We start from the raw sequence: 23400 nt of genomic DNA, 5'->3' as shown, positions 1-23400 counted from the left end.
CGAATTAGCCAGCTGTGATTTAAGAGCAAAACACAGCCTGCTCAAGCATGCACACCCATATCCTTCACCTTCCGCAAGAGCTGGGACTAGAGCCATGTGCCGTGTCAAGGAGCCACCACATCCTCTTAAACATGGCTGGGAAAGGCTGCTAAGAGCTGAAAGCTGGCACCCTTCCTCTGGTGCTCACAGGCTGAAGAGACCCCACGGCATCCCCACGACTCACCCTTCCCAGAGAAACAGGCATTTTGTCCCTGCCAGTTGTGTGGTGAGGAGACTTCTCTCAGTTTTGTGCATTTATACGAAGTGCCCACTGCATGTCCCTCTTAGGGGCCTTCTGTTTACTGCGGCTTTGTGTTTTGGCCTATGCGAGTACCTCAGGTGTCTTACCTACAGCGATGCCCCAAGGATCCCCTCTTGAGATGACTGATGCGAGATGAAGAAAGAAGCACATAAGCCCACGTGTTCTGATCCATGCGTCCTTTATTCCATTACCAACCACCGTGCCACATTCAGGCAACAGCACACAAACTGGCAACCAACGCAATCCAGTTGTACAACGATCTGAGGCTTACAGTACATTTAAGGCTTTTAAATTTGAAAAAAGGAAAAGAACTAAAATAAGAACAAACAACCCCAAACCCAATCCCCAATCAATACAAGTAGTGTAGCAATCTTAAGCATCTCATTTCTGATGTTCACCTGGCACGACTCCAGTGTCAAAACCCAAGTAACTCCTAAACTAAGAAATCAGCTTAGGGAAATTTTAATTACCTAAATTCTTCAAAGCAGAAACTTGGAATTTTTGTCTTGGAAATGTTATAAAAATTTTAATAGCAAAACATAGGAATAAAAACATATTAACAAAATGTATTCAATCATTTACAATACAAACAAGGAATCTGCAATCTTTTGAAGCCTGACTAAAGGAAACTACCCATTAGGAATCTGTGCACAATGTCATTGCAAATATGTACAGGACTTTAAAAAAGCCGACGAGAAGGACTTTACAGAAGGAGAGTCGGCCAGGCTTTATTAGACCAACCAGACAGTCAAAATATTAAAACTCTTGGCTAGTAATAAATTTACACTTAAAAAACCCCAGTTTCCTGTTGTTTAAGAATATTCCAGTTGTATTTTATGGTTATAGCTGATGAAGCTGTTGGCGATGGTCCGTGGGTGTGGGAAGGACTGGTGTGTTAACACAGCTAATGGAGGGTGTCTCACGACAGGTTTCCAGTTACACTACCATAGCTTCACAAATGGGTCTCACCCACGGCACCAGAGCGGAGAGTGCTGCAGTCAAACACTGGCACCCGGGTGAGAGGGTGATCCTGCACCGGTTGGGGAATCAGAGGTGACAGCGAGGGAGACAGACTTGGTCACACTTTAGTCTACGATGCTGGGAAATAGTCCCCACGGTCAGCTCTTGTTCCCGCTCCTGCTAGGTCATGCAGCTGAGACCCCAGCTGCTCAGCCTAATGGAAGGTGGTGATTAGGTACAAAAGACAGACTTTGTTAGCTCTTTAAGGACAACACCCCAAGGGCTGGGCCCTTCCTTCTCTGTGGCTATTGGGTATCACTGTTAAATCCAGTCAAAGTGTGTGCAAACAAGGATCCTCGCTTCACAGTAATGAGGTAAGGTCGGCCGTCCTCTTCAGGAGTTGGGAAGCTCGTGAGATATGAATTGTTTTAGCCGTTCTAGGTACTGTGCATAGAGCTCTATGTCATTGTGCCCAGCCCCCTCAACCCACAAGGGCTCCACAGCACGAGGACAGCGCTCATACATCGCCAAGCCATGGGAGAAATCGATGACCTCATCCTCAGTACCATGGATAACCAATACAGGAGAGGTGACTTTAGATATCTTGTCAATGCTGCAAGACAGAAGTGGGAGGGGAGACAAGAACCGTTTAGTCATGTTCACGGAAGTGCTGCCCTGTCACAGCTGGACAGTACAGAGCCTGGCCGTGTCCTCACGACTAAGAGTAGTGCCCCGGCCCAGGTGATGAACTCACACCAACACACTATAATTTCTCAGTTTTCTTTCCCCACTGCTAGTCTAGTAATATTTTTTTCCTTAACATTTTAATTTGGAATCATTGAGGATTTATAGCAAAGGAAGATATACAGTTTCCCATAATTCCTAACTCATTTTCTATTGGCTAACAGCAGCCATTACCATGTGGTATTTGTCAAAATCAAAACCCCAACTTTGGTACATACACAGTAGCTAACATCTCCCGCCTTTATTTGGATCCCACTTAGTTTTTCCACAAGAGTCACTTTCCTATTCCAACACCCGTCAAGAATACCACACTACACATACTACTTTTTAAAAAGTGGTTTTATCAAACATTAGACTAGTACCTAATTTTTCTTTAGATATTCACGTTTCGAGAAGACTTTAAAATGTAAATAGGCGAGCACTTGATATGTCTGAATGAGCATCTATCTCTGAAAAGTGGGACTGGACGTCCTCCAATTCTCAGAACTCTTCTTGAAGAAGCAAATCCAGGCTGGGTGGTGGTGGCGCATGCCTTTAATCCCAGCACTCAGGAGGCAGAGGCAGGCGAAGCGCTGTGAGCTCGAGTCTGGTCTACATAATTGAGTTCAGGACAGTCAGAGTCACACGGTGAGACCCTGTCTTGAACAGACAAAGAAGCAATTCTGGGCTGGAGAGATGGGTCAGTGGTTTAGAGCACTTGATGCTCTTACGGTGGATCCAGGTTCAACTTCCAGAATCTGCATGGTGGCTCACACCCACCCAACTCGTTCCAGGGGATCTGATGCCCTCTTCTGGCTTCTTCAGGTACCAGGCACACATGTGGTACACATACACGAAGGCAAATTACTCATACATATAATCTTAAAAAATTTTTTTTGAAGAATCCCCATTTCATAAAAACAGGGGACTATCTTTTTGATAAAAAACAGCACCACTTAGCTCAAAAGCTTAACATGGTGTTTAGATTTTACTCCAACTGTCTTTTGTTAATAAAAACCAAATCCAGTCTTACAGGATAAATTCTCAAGGATCTGAAAGGACCATCAGCATCTGTCCGGCTGGGTGCCCGGTGTCCGGGAGACTGCTCTGGTGAGCGGGGGTAATGGTCCATTAAGCCATGAATAAACATATCTTTCCATTTGTCCTTTGGCCCAAGACCTGCTTACTGCTGACTCCTTTCTGCAGCTGATCCTGGTCAGGCTTGTAAAAAGACACAAACGGGTCTATCTGTGGGAGTCTCGCTGATAAAGCAACAGCTACCATTTATCACAGCTGAACACTCTGTACAGTCCGTCATTTAATCCTTAGGAAACAGGACCCATGAGGAATTGCCTTCTGCTGATCAGGGAGGGGACTGAAGCGCAGAGAGATTATACAGTAACAGGCACCAGGCCAAGGAGATAATACAGAGGGCTTCCATCAGTTATACATTCCAAAGGTCTACTAGTGACTGTCACAGTCTTTATGAACAACCCATGAAGCTGCCAACTGCTTGAAGGCACCACAGAAAGACAGAAACACCTCAGCAGCCATGGGGTCTGCGAAGACCAGAGCCTCTGTGGCCATGTGCAGCTCTACAGAGCAAGAATCTTACCTGAAACCTACTCCTCCCCTGGACTGAATTTGAAAGTGCCTTCCTTTATAAGCTTTCAATTATACTCAATTAAAAAAGCTATTTACTCATCAGTTACGGCAGGCCTAAGACTATGCCCATAAATCTCGGACTGCCGAGGGCATCTGAAGCTGAAAGCCCCGGCAGAGAATAACCAACACTGACGTATAACCAGGAATCATCCTCTCTTTCTGACACTGGAAGGGACTGTGAAAGTGTCTTCCCTTTCAGAAAGAAAACATTCTGCCATTTGGTAGCAAAGGATACTATATTAAAAAAAAATGTTTGCCAAATCCAATTGATGATGAAAGCCAGTGCAGCCATTAATGGCTTGAAATATATTCCATCAATAATTTAGGGCGCTGAGTAGGAGCAGGGGCCTCTTTGTCTCTAACCTTACGAAACCAGTGACATCACTGCTCTTGACCTGATCTGTAAAGAATACAGTAACCGGGTCAACTTCTTAAAGCTGCTGGGAAAGCCAACTGGGGGTGGGGGCCTGGTGGATGAGGCAAATAGCATTTGTTGCTGGTTTATTATTAATTAATAACATATAATTAGTTACAATGGAATTAGTTTCAATTGCTGCATTTTAAGGTATAGGCTAAACTCATCATTTTGTTGCCAGGGTAACTCCTGGAATTGTTTTCCACAAACATGCAAAAAATCCGTCATTAAACAAACTGCCCCTCATTACCAATTCAGCACAAATAAGGCCACATTTGCGAGGCACATTAGCCCTACTTAGCATTCGCAGCCACGCCACCAGAAATGCACAGTGTCCCATTCCCAGGAAGCAGGGTTTCAATGAAGTCTGGTACAAGCTACACAGAGCTGAGGGTCAGCCAAGGTGCTAACAGAGATTTCTTCCTGTGAAATGAGACAGTGGAACACAACCTTATGCGACCTAATGCTGTGTTTTCTTCTCCAGCAAGAACAGAATGCTGGCAATTAATAGGTCAGCCCAAGTCTGGAGACCATGCATTACTCCTGCTGAAGCCTTTCCTGGATAGGGTAATACAAGCTGGCTAGCTTCTGCAATGGACTGTGGGAAAAAGCTAGGGGGCAAATACTAAAAATACATCTCACATTATCACTTAAATAACACAAAACAAAACCAAGAGCCAAGAAGGAACTTGCAACGAAAGCACTTTGCTCACAGCTTATATTTACAGAGGATCTCTCTCCCATTAAGGGAAATAGAGACCAGCAGGGGTCAGGTCAGCCTGCAGGAGGGGCCTGGGCTGGCCAGGCTGAGTCTCATGCTTCTTCCGGGCAGGGCGTGTCTGCAGGGACAGGCTGCAAGTGTAAGATCAGGACAAGGAGGTGGTTTTTCTCCATCATCCCAGGAACACCTTTCTATTCTTCACACAGAGACTACCTGAGCATGTACCTTTCCCCTCATCCGCATGCTCTGACTGAAAAACAGAAATTTCATACATGTGCCTGTTTTTATTTCAAGGTCTAGACCAGGGCTAATTGCTAATTTATATCTCTTGTGTGTAGCTCTTCAGTAATCGAGCAATACAGGTCCCTCTGAACAAATCAACACTGAACTGGAAGTTCCTTCAGGACATGTTGCATGTTACAGCTTAATCAATTAGTCCCGGGCACCAGCACTCTCAAGGTCTTTATCCATCATCTGGAGACTGAAGTCTCAGTACGCTACGTTTGCCTCATCCCTGGTGATGCCCGGTGAGTCTGACCTGGGGGGATGCTCAATCAATATTAGAAAGTGCACAGATGTGAACTCTGAGCACTGGCTGACTTCTCACTCACCCAGCTGTGAGCTTACCTGGGGAAAGCATCAAAACAGTATGTTTTTCTGGTATCCGGAAAAGCGACACGCAGACCAGACATCAGCGGGGAATGGAGGATGACAGCTGCACACTCATATCGCGAGGCCAGGTCCACGGTGGGGACAGTCCCAATGCTCTGCCCATAGAGGATAATGTTCTCAGGGCTCACACCATATCTGTGGAAAGCAGAGGTTACAAACCATCAGATAATGGGTGGGGGGCATGGATGATGACAACAACTATTGTAAGCCCACAAAAACTCCCACATACATTAACTTAAAACCGTTATCTAACATTTACATTTTAACTTAAATGAACGTGAATTTTATTAAAAAAAAAAAAAAAAACCAGAAGCCTATTTCAGGACTAAAGGACTAAGGATCTATTTTCTACATTTGAAAGCAATCACATCTTTTTAAGCCTCTTCTCAGGGCTAAATGCTCCCCAGCTTTTCGTCTCAGCAGTGGTCTCCTGACCTGCTTCTGTAGGGGTTCCAGTTGGGTAATGCCCAAGGGAAACACTGACTACACTTCCCAGCCTCCCTTGCAGTTCCAGCCAAAGGCTGATGCTGATGAACAACCATGAGGTGTGGCTTTGAAGTGTGCTTTCACTCCTCCCTGCACGTTGTTGGGAAGTGGTGTCAGGTGAAGGTGTTACAGGAGGCTACACCCTCCTTCCTAAGGGTAGAACAAATCAGAAGGCAGACAGAAAAAGGGACCCTCTTACTAGCCTACAATAAAGAGATGGACGGTGAGAGACAGAGATACCTCAGTGAGTAAAAACACTTATGGCCAAAGCTGAGGACTTGAGGTCTTATCCCTAGGACCCACATAATGGAAGGAGGGAAACTATTCCGACACTGCCCTCTGACTCACATATGTGCAACATGGTACACACACACATACATACACACACACACACACACACACACACACAGCTATCAAGAGTATACCAAGAGCACCTAGCTAGAAAGTACAAAAAGACGGACAAATGAGTGGGGGGAGAGGGAGGGGCAGAGGAAGTGCAGACACCTAATACAAACACAACACATTACTTAGTTTTGTTATCACACGACAAGACACATTAAAGCAGTAAGTAGCTATTTTATATCCAGGAGACTGGGGAAAATGAGAGGCAGAAAGCTTCAAGGTGAAATGTGCTGTTTAATCCTCCCCGTCATCTTGGCTGCATCTGGAGTCCCCTAGGAAGCTCCAGCCATCTCTATACATGTGTAAGTTCTCCAGAGGTTCTCGCTGAAGAAGGTGCCAGCCCATGGGTCGGGTCTCGGAGGAACACAGTTGGAGGGGAAAGGGAACGGAGTACTAGCACCCATCTCTGCTCCTTCCTGACCACAGATCTAGTGTGACCAGGCACCTCACATTCTTGCTTCCCGCCTTTACCCCCTGTACTCACACTGCAAGTCATTAGAAACCCCATCCTTCCTTTTGTCACAGGGAGGAGAAAAGTAATACAGATGACAAGACTGAAGCACAGAATGTGTTGCCTCACTGAAGGAGTATAAATTACTACAAAAACCTCCGGAACACAATCTGGCACTCTGACACTAGCTGGTAACACAAACGATACCACGTGCAAAGTGTGTAAAGCCACCAAAAGGAAAAGCTATTGCTGACTGCGCACTTGATGCAATACTGAAAACAGGGATTTCAATCCCTACACAAGAGGACTGTGGTGATGGTGGGACAGGGAAGGGTTTCATCCGGGAAGGCTGAGTCACTTGCTCGGTGTGCAGAGTGGCGATAGTCTGTGTCCTGTTACGGTGTGCCTCTGTTGGTCACTAGGTTGGACATCTGCCAGCTGATGATCCTCTGAGATCCGTTGCAAGAATCTGGGGTCAGTTTCCCGAGGTATTCTGTAGATCTTATTGGCACTGCCTCTGCATCCTTCCCCATGAAACTTAGATTGCACTTCTAATCTGCCCTATTCTGTGAATCATCCCATGATTATGGGAAGAAGGTGTCATTGGTTTCTGGATCTCAGCTGGGTTTCAAGTCCCCTGTCTCACTGACTCATGTTAATGACATATACCCTGAAAGCCTACCAGGACTCTGCCCTCTGCTCAGGGCGGATTTTGGGTATCACCTGATCTGACAAACGCCCATGTCAGACCTGCTCTTCTCTGTGACCTCCTGCTCTCAGTTCAATCTACATAAACCACCATGCTGCCTACACTCTGACCCCTGCCCTCTACCTAGGGCAGAATTTGGGTATCAACCAACTTGACAGATGCCCATGTCAGACCTGCCTTGCTCCATGAACCGCCACGATCCTCATTCCAATTAATCTCCCACTTTCACCACATAATACACCTGTCTGGAAACAAAGCCGAGCAAATAACCTTTTGCCATGTTACTCCCTAACCACACCCTTCGGCAAATCCCTACCTCCAAGCCCACAGACCTAAAGGAACCACCACCTGGCCCAGATAACTATTCCACCCTTTATTCTCTAAGTAGCCCGTCTGCCAGGAAAGCTTAATCTCCTGCTGATCATAAACTCTCTCTGCCTGTAAACCCTTGATGGCCTTCATCACTGCCAATCGCTGGGCCCTACAGACTCTTCTTCCCAGCTCTACCTCCTTCTCAATATGATTCCAGCCAAAGGCTACTTGTGTAAGATATAGAAACAGACACACACAAGCAAGCACACGCACACACACACACACACACGCATGTGCGTGACAGTACTGCTTAACTTTTTTCCCCTGCTTTTGCTGTCTGCTTTCAGGTAAGTTTCTGCTTGCCCAGCAGACTAGGCCAGGCTGGCTAGTAAGCCCCAAGAATCTGCCTATCTCTGCCTCCTTAGTTAAGAGATGACATGTGTACTCCAACATGCCTGTTTTTTTAACATGGACTCTAAAGACCAAATTCAGGTCCTACAAACAGCCATCTCTCCAGCTCCAAAAGCTATTTAAAAAAATAAAATAAAACTAAAATCCATGCAATCTTAATATTCCTATGATATAAAACTCACTGAAGTCTGGCATCCTGGAGATACTGGATAGGAATACAATCTCTAATTTGCAGGGCAGTGAACATGAAAGTCGCATCAATACCAGTAAGCATATAAACTTTGGTTTTACGGGTATGACCTAAGGTTTTCTAGAAACAAAGATCAAAGTCTCAGAGTCGGCGTCTGAGGAAGTCATGGTCCTGGGTCCAGCTTCCCATGACCAACAGCGTGACTGCAGGCATACCCTCGCACATCTCCACATTCTGCTCAGCCTCTTCAAATGTCCACCAAGGTTTTTTAACTCAAGCTACACACAGTCCAGGAGTGGCCTGGAGCCAGAGACGCCATGCCCCTCTCAGCATCAAAAGGTGTCGGACAGGAAGACCCACCCTGGAGGCTGAGTGAGCCAGGGCACTGTCCCATGAGAATAATCACCTATAACATTCAAGTCATTCGTTTTTGTTTCAATGTAAAGCTTTCTTCTCTCTACAGCAGAGCACAAGCCCGACCTCCCCAAGACACCCTGCATCCCGTGTGAGTTAATGGGCTCTGACTTTGTCCTTTGTCAAAACCTTCCTCCTTTATCTTCAAAACTGTGCTTGGCACAGTTCCATTGACTTTGAAGTCAACATTTTAAATATTTCAGAGCTAGAATTCCTAGGGGAAATTTCTTCAATCGTAGGATGAAGACAAATACTCAAATACTCCAGGTAGTGGGAATGTTAATGGGAGGACAGGGTCTGAGGATAAGGAGAGACCCTTATCTACTGTGAGGCAAAACTGCAAAGCCAAACAGCAAACAGCCCAGCTGGAAAGGGAAGCAGGCGCACACACAGGCCAGCCCCAACCAGGCTGGATCCTCTGCCTCCAGGCAGGCGAAGTGAGCTGACTGGGGGACTTTCTGGGCATAGAAAGTTTAATCAACACGAACTTTACATTTTAACTATGAGGAAGAGGAGAAAAAGCACCCATCAGAGAAAACACCTTGAGCTCCCTTTTTCTAGGCACACCTCTGTAGTCTGGAGAGGTCTCGGCGACTGACTAACCAAAGCCTCATGCACTGGCTTCCTGGCTGTTTATTCCAGTGATGAACAGGAAACACAAAGAATCCGCTGCATGGTACTGCTTGAGAAAGTAACGCACTTACAGGTCATTGGCACAGACTATGTTTCTTTTCTTTCTAATTTTTAGTTAATTTAGTTGAAAGGGACATTTACTTTTTGTAAACTGTCCCCACTAGAAGCTTTACAATTGTGAACACAATCAGTGTTCCCTCCATACCAGTTATAAAATCAAACAGGCCAAATAAACCACGAAAAGTAGCCTTACTGGTTCCAAGATACAACAATAGGGAGGGGGGAAGTGGAGGCAAAATTACATGCTCTTCAGTCACATGTCTTTGAAGGAATAAAAAGTAGATGGATTCAAACTTCTCAGTTTGTACAGACAGGTACAAATGGAGGCAAAATGAATAATACAGCCAGTGGGTTTGGTCCATACAGAGAATAGAGGATGGGTATGGGGAGCTGGGTACAGCTCTGGGAAGAAGGCAGTTAGAAGTCAATCAGAGGAGGCCGAGCTCAGGGAGGGAAGGCAGCTCACACAGGAACCTGGAGGTCAGAGGGGTGCTACTAAAATTGGAGATGTAGCATGGAAAGACGGGGGATCAGGCACAAGATACCCAGGACACAGAGCTTGGCCGCAAGCTGTGGTCTGGGGAAGACAACTGTCTACATCAATGCGTACATGACAAGAAGGCTCAAGGGAAGGGAAAGGGAGCTTCAGACAACACTGGAGAGAGAAGGGCTGACAAAACTGGCCGAATCAAGGAGCTGCAAAAGAGATGAGCTGGAGCTAGTCAGAATTTTGTTGCTCTAGGAAGTCCAGTTCGGGGTATGCTGAGTTTCAGGAAACTACAGTAAACCTGTTGTACCACATCATCTTCCAAGCCAACTGCTAAATCTCCATGAGTTCAACTGTGCCCACTGTGTATGAACTTCCCAGCGTGGCTGCTTCACGGCCACCTATGCCTCTGTTTGTAGCCCTGCACCCAATGCTCTGTAAATAATGAACTCATTGGTCCCCAGAGTGAACTCTGGTAGAGCTGCAGCCTGTGCTGTCACTGGGACCTCAGGAGGAAGGGTGGACGTTGTTCAGCCCCACTGCCCACCCAAGGAATTGTAGCAACAAAACCTGACAGAATTAACTGTGAGAAGAAATTCTCTCAAATCTGATGCATACGCTACAAAGACCATCCTCGAGTACAAAGCTTTATCTTCTGCTGCAATTCAGAAGATGGCTGGCTGAAAGAGGCAGCCTGGGCATGTGTATGTGAACAGGAACTCAGCTCACCCTGGGTATTAGAGGATGTCTCCAAAACCTGTGGGATGTTCAAGCCTCCTATGCGAAAGTGTAGAACTTGCATATAACCATGCACACTCCAATACTTTCAAACATATCTATACTGTTCATAATATTTAACTCTATTGTTTATGGTATAATGAGAAGAAAAAGAGCCTACATGTTCAGTACAGGGACAGGCATAGCCACAGCAGGCCTAACTACAGCCCACAGCGTTCAATGGGTGCCGGAGAAACTGGCAGGAGAAGCAGGAGGCCACATGCATGTATACATAACTACTCTGTCCACATGCATGTATACATAACTACTCTGTCCACATGCATGTATACATACTACTCTGTCCACATGCATGTATACATACTACTCTGTCCACATGCATGTATACATAACTACTCTGTCCACATGCATGTATACATAACTACTCTGTTCACATGCATGTATACATACTACTCTGTCCACATGCATGTATACATACTACTCTGTCCACATGCATGTATACATAACTACTCTGTCCACATGCATGTATACATACTACTCTGTCCACATGCATGTATACATAACTACTCTGTCCACATGCATGTATACATAACTACTCTGTCCACATGCATGTATACATAACTACTCTGTCCACATGCATGTATACATAACTACTCTGTCCACATGCATGTATACATAACTACTCTGTCCACATGCATGTATACATACTACTCTGTCCACATGCATGTATACATACTACTCTGTCCACATGCATGTATACATACTACTCTGTCCACATGCATGTATACATAACTACTCTGTCCACATGCATGTATACATAACTACTCTGTTCACATGCATGTATACATAACTACTCTGTCCACATGCATGTATACATAACTACTCTGTCCACATGCATGTATACATACTACTCTGTCCACATGCATGTATACATACTACTCTGTCCACATGCATGTATACATAACTACTCTGTCCACATGCATGTATACATAACTACTCTGTCCACATGCATGTATACATAACTACTCTGTCCACATGCATGTATACATAACTACTCTGTTCACATGCATGTATACATACTACTCTGTCCACATGCATGTATACATACTACTCTGTCCACATGCATGTATACATAACTACTCTGTCCACATGCATGTATACATACTACTCTGTCCACATGCATGTATACATAACTACTCTGTCCACATGCATGTATACATAACTACTCTGTCCACATGCATGTATACATAACTACTCTGTCCACATGCATGTATACATAACTACTCTGTCCACATGCATGTATACATAACTACTCTGTCCACATGCATGTATACATACTACTCTGTCCACATGCATGTATACATACTACTCTGTCCACATGCATGTATACATACTACTCTGTCCACATGCATGTATACATACTACTCTGTCCACATGCATGTATACATAACTACTCTGTCAACATGCATGTATACATAACTACTCTGTCCACATGCATGTATACATACTACTCTGTCCACATGCATGTATACATAACTACTCTGTCCACATGCATGTATACATACTACTCTGTTCAAATGGTTTGGTATGTTACTCAACAAACAGCAAATTCAAGTTTTGCTTTAGGGACCGTTCTAGAATCCAATCCACCTTCCAGATATTCCCCATTTGTAGTTGATGGAATCCATGGGTGAAGAACCCATGGGTAAAAAAGGCTCAATTCAGTGTTTCGCTAATGCAGAGACTCTGGGAAAGATCAAGTGCCCAGATCCTATCCACTATGATAAAATGAAATGCATAGGACACAAAAGCCTCTAAAAAACACAATTTAAGGAAGGCTTGCAGCGTGTGTGCAATGCTTATCAGCTCAGCCTTTCTTTGTGTTTATCTAAACAGCGCTAGGCCAGGCATCTTCCTTTCACACAGCACCATCCACCTGTTTACAAGTCCTTCTAGCCGAGTGCTTGCAATTTCCTTCTAAATGGAGATTAAGGGAAAGGTTCTACAACTCAATTTTTTCTGACATTCAAAACTATTCCATACCCCAACTCTCTGTCAAAGCAAAAATAAATAAAGCCTGACACAACTTAATTTTAATATTTTAAAAACCGTCTTTCAGAGGAAAACTACAGCTCTAAAGAATATAGAATTAACTGTCTCTGGATCTGTTAAAATTAAAATAGAATCACTTACTTGAATTCATCTAAATATAATTGAGCATGAAATTATCCCGATGATAATCAGATTCCTGGCATTCTGTAATTATCTGACATGCTGGAAAAGCCAGCAAATGCTGCCTCCCCCCAGCTGCAGTCGCTTCCTAGCAGGTGAGAGAGAGCACAGCTGCCCTGCGGGCCTCTGCAATACGAACTGCCTTACGCAAAATTCAAGCACGGGCCCCCGACAAGAGACCAGTGCTAAGTGTTGCCTTTGTCTACGGGAAACAGTTCAACACAAATCCCAGCTCTAAGAAACCCCAACGAAGCTAAGGCACAGACATCATGAAAGCTCTCCCATGGGAAGACAAAGTTTAAAAGCCCAAGTTCATGGCCTACCGACTGCCAAGGCAGAGTCACTTCTTAGGAGTGGAACCTGTGAAGTACTTGCTCTCACTCTGAACAGTCTCAGAGGAGCTGTGGGAGACCTGTAATGTCTGGAAGCTTTCCTGTGTAACACTGCCTTAACAAGGCTGGGATGCCACAGGTCACATCAGCTCATGCAACGAAGGGTTTCCACTAGCAAGCTTTCTCAAGATGACAAGCAGAGACAGGACTCCTATGACCTGCTCTTTTCGGGGAGTACCACATCTGGGGTGGTCAATAAGGTCTGGGCCCCTCTAGGGTAACAGAGTGACTTTTCAGGGTAAAACACAGGACTCAAGCATGCTTTCTGGGGCTATCTGACTCTTGTCTGAATCATGTCCTGGACTGAGGCAGGACAGCTCCTTGACAATTACTACCGAGAGGAAAGCCAAGGAAGGGCACCAGTCAGCCTGGTTCTTAAGGACCCACACCCAGCTTGTGCTCTGTGAGGTCTCCTGATGCAGCTGGGTGAACTTCGTACTCTGGACGGCAGTGAGGCAGGCGCACAGGGTCACGACTGTGGAGAACAGGGCAGGAGGAAGCATGGGGAGTCAGTGCTCCCGGGTTTGCACCCTAGCTTGGCACTGCACTACAACAGGACTCCACCACCCTGCTTCTCTGGCCCCTGGACTGCAGTGAGGAGTGAGAAGACAACACAGGGCAGAGGGCAGGCCAGCCCGAATTCCCAGACTCACTTCCACACACCCGCAAGTGAGCCACGCTCTCAGCTCTCTCCTTCACAATCCCGTCTCCCCCCACCCCACCCACCCCCGTTCCTTCCACATTGGTGTCCAAATTCCAATCTCAGGTCTTGCCTATAGGATCTACTGTGGCCCAAGTAACTACAGCACACTACACAGGCTGAGGTCCTGCCCTGCTCTGCATGCATCCTGACTATAATCCAGCACCCACCACGGCACCTCTGAGATCCAGCCAGCTGGCCCTTCCTCAGTGGCATTTTCAGCTCCAATCTCCTGGACCAATTCTCAAAAGTGTCCCTTGTCTTCCCCACTCTTCCTTTTGCTTCCAGAACTTTCCATCACTCTTTCTTAAAAGCACACACACACACACACACACACACACACACACACACGTCACATCATCAATTATGGAAATAAATCAAACCACAGGACAGCTTGGCAAGGTCCGTAGAGACTGTAGATAGATGGCTGTATTTTACAGATAAGGAAACACTAGTTCTGAACAAGGTTACTGAGTTAACGGAAAGTGAGATTACCAAGACAGCTTAAGTGAATCAGAGCCAGAACTGGGACTTGAGCAGGGGAAGAGCCACAGAATTCCAGGTTTACCAGTTACCGTGAATTACAGCCCTGAGAGCTGTAAGTACTGAGCTGGTGTCACCAGCGTTCTGCCGGTCAACGCTGCTGGTACTCCACCTCTACCCCCACAGGTCAGGGCATGCTTCCCATCGCCGCACCGGGTTCTAGCTCCCACTGTGCACCAGGCTCTTCCCTACCAGAGGTGCTGGGTGAAGACTCAACACTGGTCCTTAGCACATGCACACCCATGACTCAAAGACGCAGCAGTCTGTACCCAAGGCACCGCGCTAGGTCTCCATCAACAGAACAAATCCATTCAGTAGCAGTCTTACCTTTTGTGGGGAGGGGAGGTAGGAAGGCTCCTAATGATGAACAGGGGTGGTGGCTATACAACAATGTCAAGGTGTTCACTGCCACGGGACATCTACGTAAAAGTGGTTATGACTAGAACCAAGGATGATGGTGCACACCTATAATCCCAGCAATAGAGAGGCAGACACAAGAGGATCATCTCAAATTTAATGCAGCCTAGCAAGTTTCCAACCAGGATATACCATGACCCTACCTCACAAACAATGTTTTTGTTATCACTATTTTCCTGAAACAGGGTTGTTCTGTGTCACCCTGGCTGTCCTGGAACTCAGAGATGCATCTGCCTCTGCCTCCAGAATGCCGGGATTAAATAAATGTATGTGCCACTACACCTTGCCTCAAAAAAAAATTATTATTATTATTTTTTTGGTGATAAACAAAAAGTTGTAAGGGCTGGGCAGAGTGAGACACACCTGTAATCCTAGCATTTAGGAAGTAGACTCAGGAGGATTGCTGAGTTCAAGGCCAGCCTAGTTTACATAGTTAAGATTCAGTTAAGACTCTTAAAAAAACAAAATCAGGTTACACTGGCAGATTGTGTGTGTGTCTGTGTATTCATGTGTGTGTGTGTATTCATGTGTGTGTGTCTGTGTATTCATAGTTTCAAAAAAGAAAATGAAGTGACCATTCCTCTCACATCTGACCAACGCATCTTATTCCCTATTATCCTATATTCTACATTGGAAGAACAGCTCTCCCAAATTCTAAATAAAACAGAAACACACAGTAAAGCTGTCTTTTTTATTGTAAAATCCAAGGGCATTAAAGTTTATTGGTAGTATAAAGAAAGAAGATTCTCTAGCCAGGTGTTGAGACTCATACTTGCAATCCACTATAGGGGAGCTGAGGCAGGAGGATCACTGGAGATCAGCCTGGACAAAATAGCAAGAGCCTGTTTCAAAACCAAGAAAACGAGAATCAGATTATAAAATGTGACCACGCTGTGCTCTTTTGCCAATCTAGAAGACCATTCCTCCCCTGGGATACTTAGTGGGGAGGGTATAAAAGGCGTGGTGACAGCAAAACCCAGATCCCAAACACTGCTGTGTGAACGTCATTTTACCTTCCTTGCACAAGGCTTCAAATGTGCCGCCTCCGCCCTCTGTCAAGGACTCTGGGATCAAGTGTGCCAGTCTTGATAGCCCACAAACAACAGATGCGACTCTGTGACTGAGGCCTAACCCACAGAACTTCCCATTTCCTCTTTTTAGTCAGCCTCAAACAAAGCCTTGAAGTAACTTCAATGTTCTATTTTAATTAAAATACTATGTAGGGTACAAACTTAATAAAGCAAATCCTGCATCCTTATTTATCGTAAACAGGAAGGCTTTCCCGGCCATTGAGAACATTGAGTACCATGATCAATAATTCAAAATACCCAGCTAACCACATTCCGCTCCACACACTTCACCATAACCAGTTACAATGTCTTGTAATGTAGTCTTTGGGAATAAATGCAAACCAGAGGTGTGGTAGACTCTGGGCTGCTGAGGCAAGCAAGACAAGCATGCAGGGTTGAGTGCTCAGGATAAGACAATCATAACCTTTTGGTTGTTGTTTCTTTCAAGACAAGGGCTCACTGTATAGCCCCTGGCTGTCCTCCGCTTTTACCTCCTTAGCGCTGGGAGTGAAGGTATGCACCACTAAGCCAGCTACATTCACAGACTTTTAGACAGCAAGTCCATACTGAGTGTTACATTGTTCCGCCAAGGCAAGGATGGTTCTCCTTTGGCAGAACATAAAATGTAACATATCTCTCCTTTTCTGAAATGGTGATGCCTTCAACAAGCTACATGCAACAAGGCCTTGGACAGCTCTAGCTGCATACCTGCTTTCTACTCTGAAATGAAACTATTCTGTAATTGTAAAATCTTCAGACTGTAACATCTGGATGCATTGATCATCCACACTCAGGTGCCTGGGGGGAGGGGGGCCTCCTCATCCTGACAGCAGGAACTGAAGAGGGCATCACAGGCCGGCAGAAGGGCATGCCATGGATTATGAGGACAGAGGACATTCGGGCCAGTACCCTGGACTGAGTAGGCAAAAGGCAGGGGATGAGGGCAGTGTGGCAGCATTAGACATAGACGTGCTTCTGGATATCTCCTGTTCTGAACGCAGAATTTACTGTCTCAGAACAAGGCTCCTCTGTGACTGCCACGCATGTGTTCTCGGGGGCTCACAACTTCCCCTGCTGGGTCCCTCCTCCTAAATCCACCTGACTTCAAACCCTGGTGAAATCCCCTCGGAGACGCCTCTGGGCACTTCAACACATCACACTTTTAAACCCATCCTCAGCCTAGAAATGTCCTCCCATCATTATTTCTAAAACACTGCTTCCCTTTGCTAATTTACTGGTGTTTGAGCTCCCACCAAAGCAATGCATTAAAAAAGTCACATCAATTATAAAGATGTGATCTTAAAGGTGTAAGAAGTGGGCAAGTGTGTGATGTCAGAGAAATCAAATAGATATAAAATCTACAAAGCAAGAACAAATGCTTTCCATAATATCTACTTATATGCATGTTTATCCTGAAATAAGCATGTTTTCTACAATGTATTGGAATTCCTAAGACTGAAAAGAGGAAACATATGGCTGAAGTATTTAAGAAAATATGAAGATTTTATTAAGATTTCACATCTGCTGTACTACAGCACAAAGCAAAATTCATGAGCAAGATAACAGACACAAGAATGGACAGCAAATGCCTGAATTGAGCAGCCCCCCTCCCCTAGACCTCTTAGAAACCAGAGGAAGGTAGCTCTGACCCTCTATGAGAACTGTGACATGGTTTCTGGGGACTGCCCTTAGAGGATGCTTGACCAGAGAGCTGATCATGAATGTCACCTGCATTTGGTACCAGAAACCTGACTTCTAAGTATGGTCAATCTGTCACCCAGGGCTGACACTTAGCCTCAATCCAGGCTGGGTGTACTTAGCAAATCTGTGCTTTTAGATAATCCATTTGGTAACCTAGGTGATAAAGTTTTATCTTCTAAAAACAGCCTTGGAAGGCCCTAGAACTGACTTGAATGTATCAAGAGAGGTAGAAGACCCAGCCACCACACATCACTACTCCTAAGTAATGCCCTAGGCATGGACCTTATGTGGAAGTCAGCACTGAGGTGAGTTAGGCTGATCTGTCCAGTGATGGGAATGGATCAAGCCTGGACCTTGCCCACTCCTGATCCTTCTCCGCTAGAGTAACTCATCACTGCCCCCCTACAGGCTCAACCTTACCAGATCAAAGCAAGTGGAACAGCCCAATGCCCAGGTACTACTACCTGGGGCTCAGGCCTGATATGAACACTGTCTGGTTCTGTAAGAATTTGCACACCGTGGGCTACTTGTAGCTATATATAAGGAAGCCTTGTGCTCGTGGCAGACAGATTCTGTTACAGCAGTAGCTTGATCTTGCCATTAGCAAATGCCCAGCCTACAGAAGAACCCATTCTATACGCCGTGTCCTTAATCCTAGCAACAATCTGGCATCCTTCAGCCAGGTAAGCTGAAGTTCAAGTCTGGTACTTGCCTCCGTGTCTCCACAAAAGACCAGAGAGGCTGTGGTGAGGGCCAGGGAGGGCAGCCTTGCTACACAGTGCAAAACCCTATGAAGTCAGGAATGCAAGCCTCCCCAAGTACACAAGGAAATCCTTGGGCCTTTCCCACAACGCCACACTCATGATGAAGTCCGCATCTTAGGAGGCTGCCCCAGACGCATGGCCATGAACTCCATGGTCCACAGGCACACTCAAGGATAGCTCTGGACAGCCACTCCCTTTCTCTCACCCAACATTCCCCGTTACTACAAAGCAACTCCTTATTTTCGGGGTCTGGCCATGCACTATGTTTCAAAGAATGCAACGCTCTGACAGTGAGAGCTAGCTGAAGGATCAAGAGAGGCCCAGAAATGTGGAATTCACAGCCCAGCACAGAAGGCTGGCAGGGCACAAAGAATGCACTTTATCACGTGTGCAGTGGAGCTCTGAAGTGCCACCTGCCAAACAGCCACATAGTTTGAATTTCTCACCTTCAGTTTCTCAAGCAGGCAGATAACTTCCCATACCCTTCCCCAGTTGGTGGCCCCAGGCTCTGTATGAAGGCCCTGCCCACCACTCCATACTCAGCGACAGAGTTCTGTCCAGGAAGAAAGGGGGTCAAGTCTCTTAAGAACTAATCATGCCCACTACAGCATTTACAAGCGAGCTAATGGATTTTCTCTTTGCATTTACAGCTTAACATTTCTCTCTTCCCCTGCAAGACTGGAACAGGGCTCCCTGTGACCTCAGACTGAACTTAACTGCTAGCCCCAGACGACGGTGAGGACACGGGAGCAGACTGTCAGTAGGGAACCACTTAGATGAGCACAGGAGTCTATAAAAGTGCTGAAAGGGCCTGAGCTCAAGACCACAGTACACACGGCACCCTTTCTCACTGCAACGTGAACCAGCACAAGAATAAAGAAGTGGTTAGCCAAGAACAGGGGAACTCCTCGGCATTTTAGAAAAATGTAGGGTTTAAAAAATTTTTGCTGAACAATTATGAATCAAAGAGAAATGAAAGCTAACATGCAAAACATTGAAAGCACCAGCTACTCAGGCAATGGAACTTACTGACCACCATACCGAACATCCACATAACCAAAGTCACAGCAACACTGAACTACAACACAAAACTCGGGGCTCAAGAGACTTGGGGACAGTGACAGGTGCCAACCGCATGAAGCAGGATCCTCAGCCACACTTGCCTGTAGCAGCCCAGTATCCCTAGGATATCAGAGGCCAAGTCAGGTCATATCTACTACAAAGGTCTGCAATGGCTTAAAAACTGAAGAGAAAACATTCTCAATTATTTGGGACTAGTATACGGCTGTCAGTCTGCAGTATAATGCCCACCATTCTAGTTTTCTTTTTTTCCTTTTTTAAGATTTATTTATTTATTATGTATACAACAATCCTTCCATGTATGCCTGCAGGCCAGAAGAGAGTACCAGATCTCATTACAGATGGCTGTGAGCCACCATGTGGTTGCTGGGAATTGAACTCAGGACCTCTGGAAGAGCAGTCAGTGCTCTTAGCCTCTGAGCCATCTCTCCAGCCCCTTTAGTTTTATTTCTGCTGCTGTGGTAGTACACAAATCAGCTTGGGGAAGAAACAGTTTGTTTGGCTTATTCTTCCAGGTTACAGTCCATCACTGAGGGGAGCCATAACTCAAAGCAGAAGCCATGGAGCAAGGTAACTTGTGGGCTCACTCTCTATATACAGCTCGATATTACCTGCCCAAGGTGGGCTGGGCCTTCCTACATCATTAACTACCAAGAAGTCTCCCAAAGACAGACTCACAGACCAACCTGACAACTGAGACTTTTGATCCCCTCTGGTGATTCTAGCCTATGTCAAATCGTCAGTTAATTCAACCCAATTCAACCCAGGACATTCACAAACACCAGCATCTCTGAATGAAACCTTCCCCCATGCAAACTTTGTTGTTTTCTGTCATTCTTGGACAAGCTGACTGGCATTCTGCAAGGTTCCAGAGCAGAGGAACATAAAGACAGAGATTACATAGGAGAGAAAATAGCACTGGGTTTTCCTCTAGTGATACTCTGCTGCTGGTGGTCCTCATCGTAACCAAAACTGGCAAACTAAAGCCATGTTACTCTGTTCTCATCCAGGGGCTCACCATAGACAGGATCCCAAGAAAATACTGGGGGGAGAAGAAAACTCTACCTTCAAGCAAAGAAGTCATAAGAAGACTGATGAGGAATGGGGAAAAGATGGAGAAGACAAGAGAGCACTTTCTTGCAGAAACACCAACACCCCAACAGACACGACAGCTCTACCCAAGAAACTTCAGGTCATCACAGAAGCACCTGTGAACCTCTTGAATGGCTCCATTTTTGTTTCCAGTCACCCTTTCTTCACCCTATCAATTACCCTCATAACAAACAGACCACTCTAGACAAGATTTTAAGTCAGCAATCAATCAAAAACTACACTGTAGAATACTGTTTCCTAATGATGATCCAGAGTCATTAATAAATGATTATGCCATTCATTTTCCGCTTAGAATGGAAAGGAAGCACATGAAGACATTTTAGACATGTTTCATCAGGAATTGCTGAAGTTTTGAAGTTTAAGGACACACAACAACTCTGAAGCTCTGTAAGCGACAGCCAGACTGCAGCTCCTCAGAGAAGGATCTGGCCACCCCTCCCCCTAAGTATCTACCCCCCCAGCACAGTGTTCTGGATCCCTCATGTAAATAAACCCTTGAGAGTCCTAGACTTTGGAACTTTACCCTCCTTTCGGCAGAAAGTCCAATGTCTATCTGGCTGGGCAAACAGCTTTCTCTAACAGCTGGCCACAGCTGATTTGGGGGCTCTGACTGCAGGGAAGGCTTTTCACCCTCCCAGGCCTCTGAACATGCATCTGAGTACAAGCCAGCCCTGTTAGCTGTCTTTCTCCCTGCTCACCAGGTGGCTTTAAGAATCCTGTTGGGGAGCAGGTGGCACATACAGGATGCCTGGTGGGTGCTGGTACCTCACACTCCACACAGAAACCCACAACTGATGCTTACATCCTCCAGAAGTACTAACAAGCTCAGCAACAAGGGAATATGGAGGAAGTATGCTGCTCAAAATTACAAGGACATATTTACCTATCTTTTTTTTTCTTTGCAGACAGGGTCTCATTGTGTACCCCTGGCCTAGAACTCACAGTTCCTCCTGTCTGTGCTCCCTCATGCTGGGATTAAAGTGTCACCGTGTCTGGTCTTCAAGAAGGTATTTAACACTGGTGTTTCAAAAATATTCAAAGCTGGTTTTAAAAAGTTAAACACTAAGCTAGAGAACTATTCTGGCAACAGTTCACAGAGGGAAAACAACTTGGGGGTCGTCTTATCACAGGTCTGAGTGTAACAACACTGCTAAACACAGAGTACCAAAGTCCCTAAACAAGCCCGCTTTCCCCATCCAACCTGACCTTCCTGGATCCCACTTCTGTGGCTCTGGCGGTCACTCCACTGGCCAGCTGTATCCTGAATCAGTAGAACACGGATGCAGGAGGCCCTGTGACTAGTCTGCTACAGGTGTCCTAGCATTTGAGCTTCCAGGACTCAAGTGAGGGAGAGCTTTGGGTTCCTGCTAGGTGCAAAATCCACAACTTGGAAAGAAACATGCCAGGAGCCAAATATGGTTTTCAGGGTCCCATGTTACCCAGGATGGCCTGGGATTCACTCTGCAGCTAAGGCTAGCCTTGAATTCCTCATCCCCTTGTCTGTGTCCTATGTGCTGGAATTACATGTACATGTCACATGCCTAGCTTATGCAGTGCCGAGAATTGAACCCAGGGCTTTGTTTTGTGCATGGTGGGCAAGCATTCCAACATCTGCATTCATCCTTAGCCCCAACTGGGAACTTTATGAAAATGGGCGGGAAATGGAAAAATGGAAGTACTAAAGCTAATATGCGCAGGGCGCATGTGGACGAAATAACTGTAGTGAAGATTTGAAAAGGACTCAGCACATTGTGCTTTGATTTTTTTTTTCTGCACACTAAATGATCACTAGCCTCTGGATGAGTACACATTCAATTATAAAAGGAAAAGGGACATTTAAGGAACACTTAGAAAAAGGTACAAAATCATCTTTAAAAGTCAGGAGTAACTAGGGGATTACCTTTCTCTCCAGCTTTCAGTGCAACCTTCCCTGATACTGTCTGCAGTTCTGCTTGACTCACTGCAGAGATGCACACTGGGCTTGGAGGCAGGAGAGAAGGGCAGGTAGAAACCACACAGAAGGAAGTGGGGGACCACTTCCCTAGCTTTTGTCCATGGCAAATCTAGTGCATTTTAAAACAACAAACAAAACTGATAGGTGGGGCCATGAAAAGTATCAACCAAATCTCCTGCCAGGAGTGTGGCTCAGTCCTGGAACACTGGCTGAGAGGAGCAAGGCCACAGGTTACATCTCCAGCACCACGAAATAAACAACTGAACCACAAGTGGCACTAGGACTTTCTGAGGAAGTAAATCCTAAGTCCAGCTGAGTGTGTCCTAGCTGTCATACTTGCCAAGCTGCCCCTTCTCTCCTCCCAATAAAATAAGGGAGTTACTAAGTTTGCAAAAACTAAATAGCAATCAATTACTGTAATAAAAAGCAGAAAGGCAGTATTTTTTTTGCATTTGGCTTTCCAGGAACTGGCGCTGCCTTTACTTCTTGCTTTCCTACTTTATCGTAAAGTCAAAATGTCTTCTCAAACCGTTGGCATTAGGAATCTAGGGGATATTTCCCATCCTCACAGTTCCACCAAGGATCATGGGACTGTCATAATTGTTTTCTTAATAATGGAAGGAACAAAATCTTAAGACCCATTGACAAGTACCAAGAACTTTTTTACAGGGCACAGCCTGTTTGACC

The 23400-nt window shown here is 45.6% G+C and overlaps 1 protein-coding gene across 1 annotated transcript in view; it reads right to left on the bottom strand.

The window, feature by feature from the left end:
* Window positions 1-462: 462 nt before the first annotated feature.
* The window catches only part of Abhd17c (abhydrolase domain containing 17C, depalmitoylase), a 40139-nt gene continuing 17201 nt past the window's right edge, over window positions 463-23400 (bottom strand). The window contains exons 2-3 of the mRNA XM_057756568.1: window positions 5413-5592; window positions 463-1874 (exon numbers count right to left, since the gene is read on the bottom strand). Coding sequence (XP_057612551.1) covers window positions 1655-1874; window positions 5413-5592 — 400 coding nt within the window. The 3' untranslated portion in view covers window positions 463-1654. The remainder of the gene's footprint in view (window positions 1875-5412; window positions 5593-23400) is intronic.

The sequence above is a fragment of the Chionomys nivalis genome, chromosome 23 (assembly GCF_950005125.1).
Source record: "Chionomys nivalis chromosome 23, mChiNiv1.1, whole genome shotgun sequence".
Lineage (NCBI taxonomy): Eukaryota > Metazoa > Chordata > Mammalia > Rodentia > Cricetidae > Chionomys > Chionomys nivalis.
This window is presented reverse-complemented; position numbering and strand designations above follow the sequence as displayed.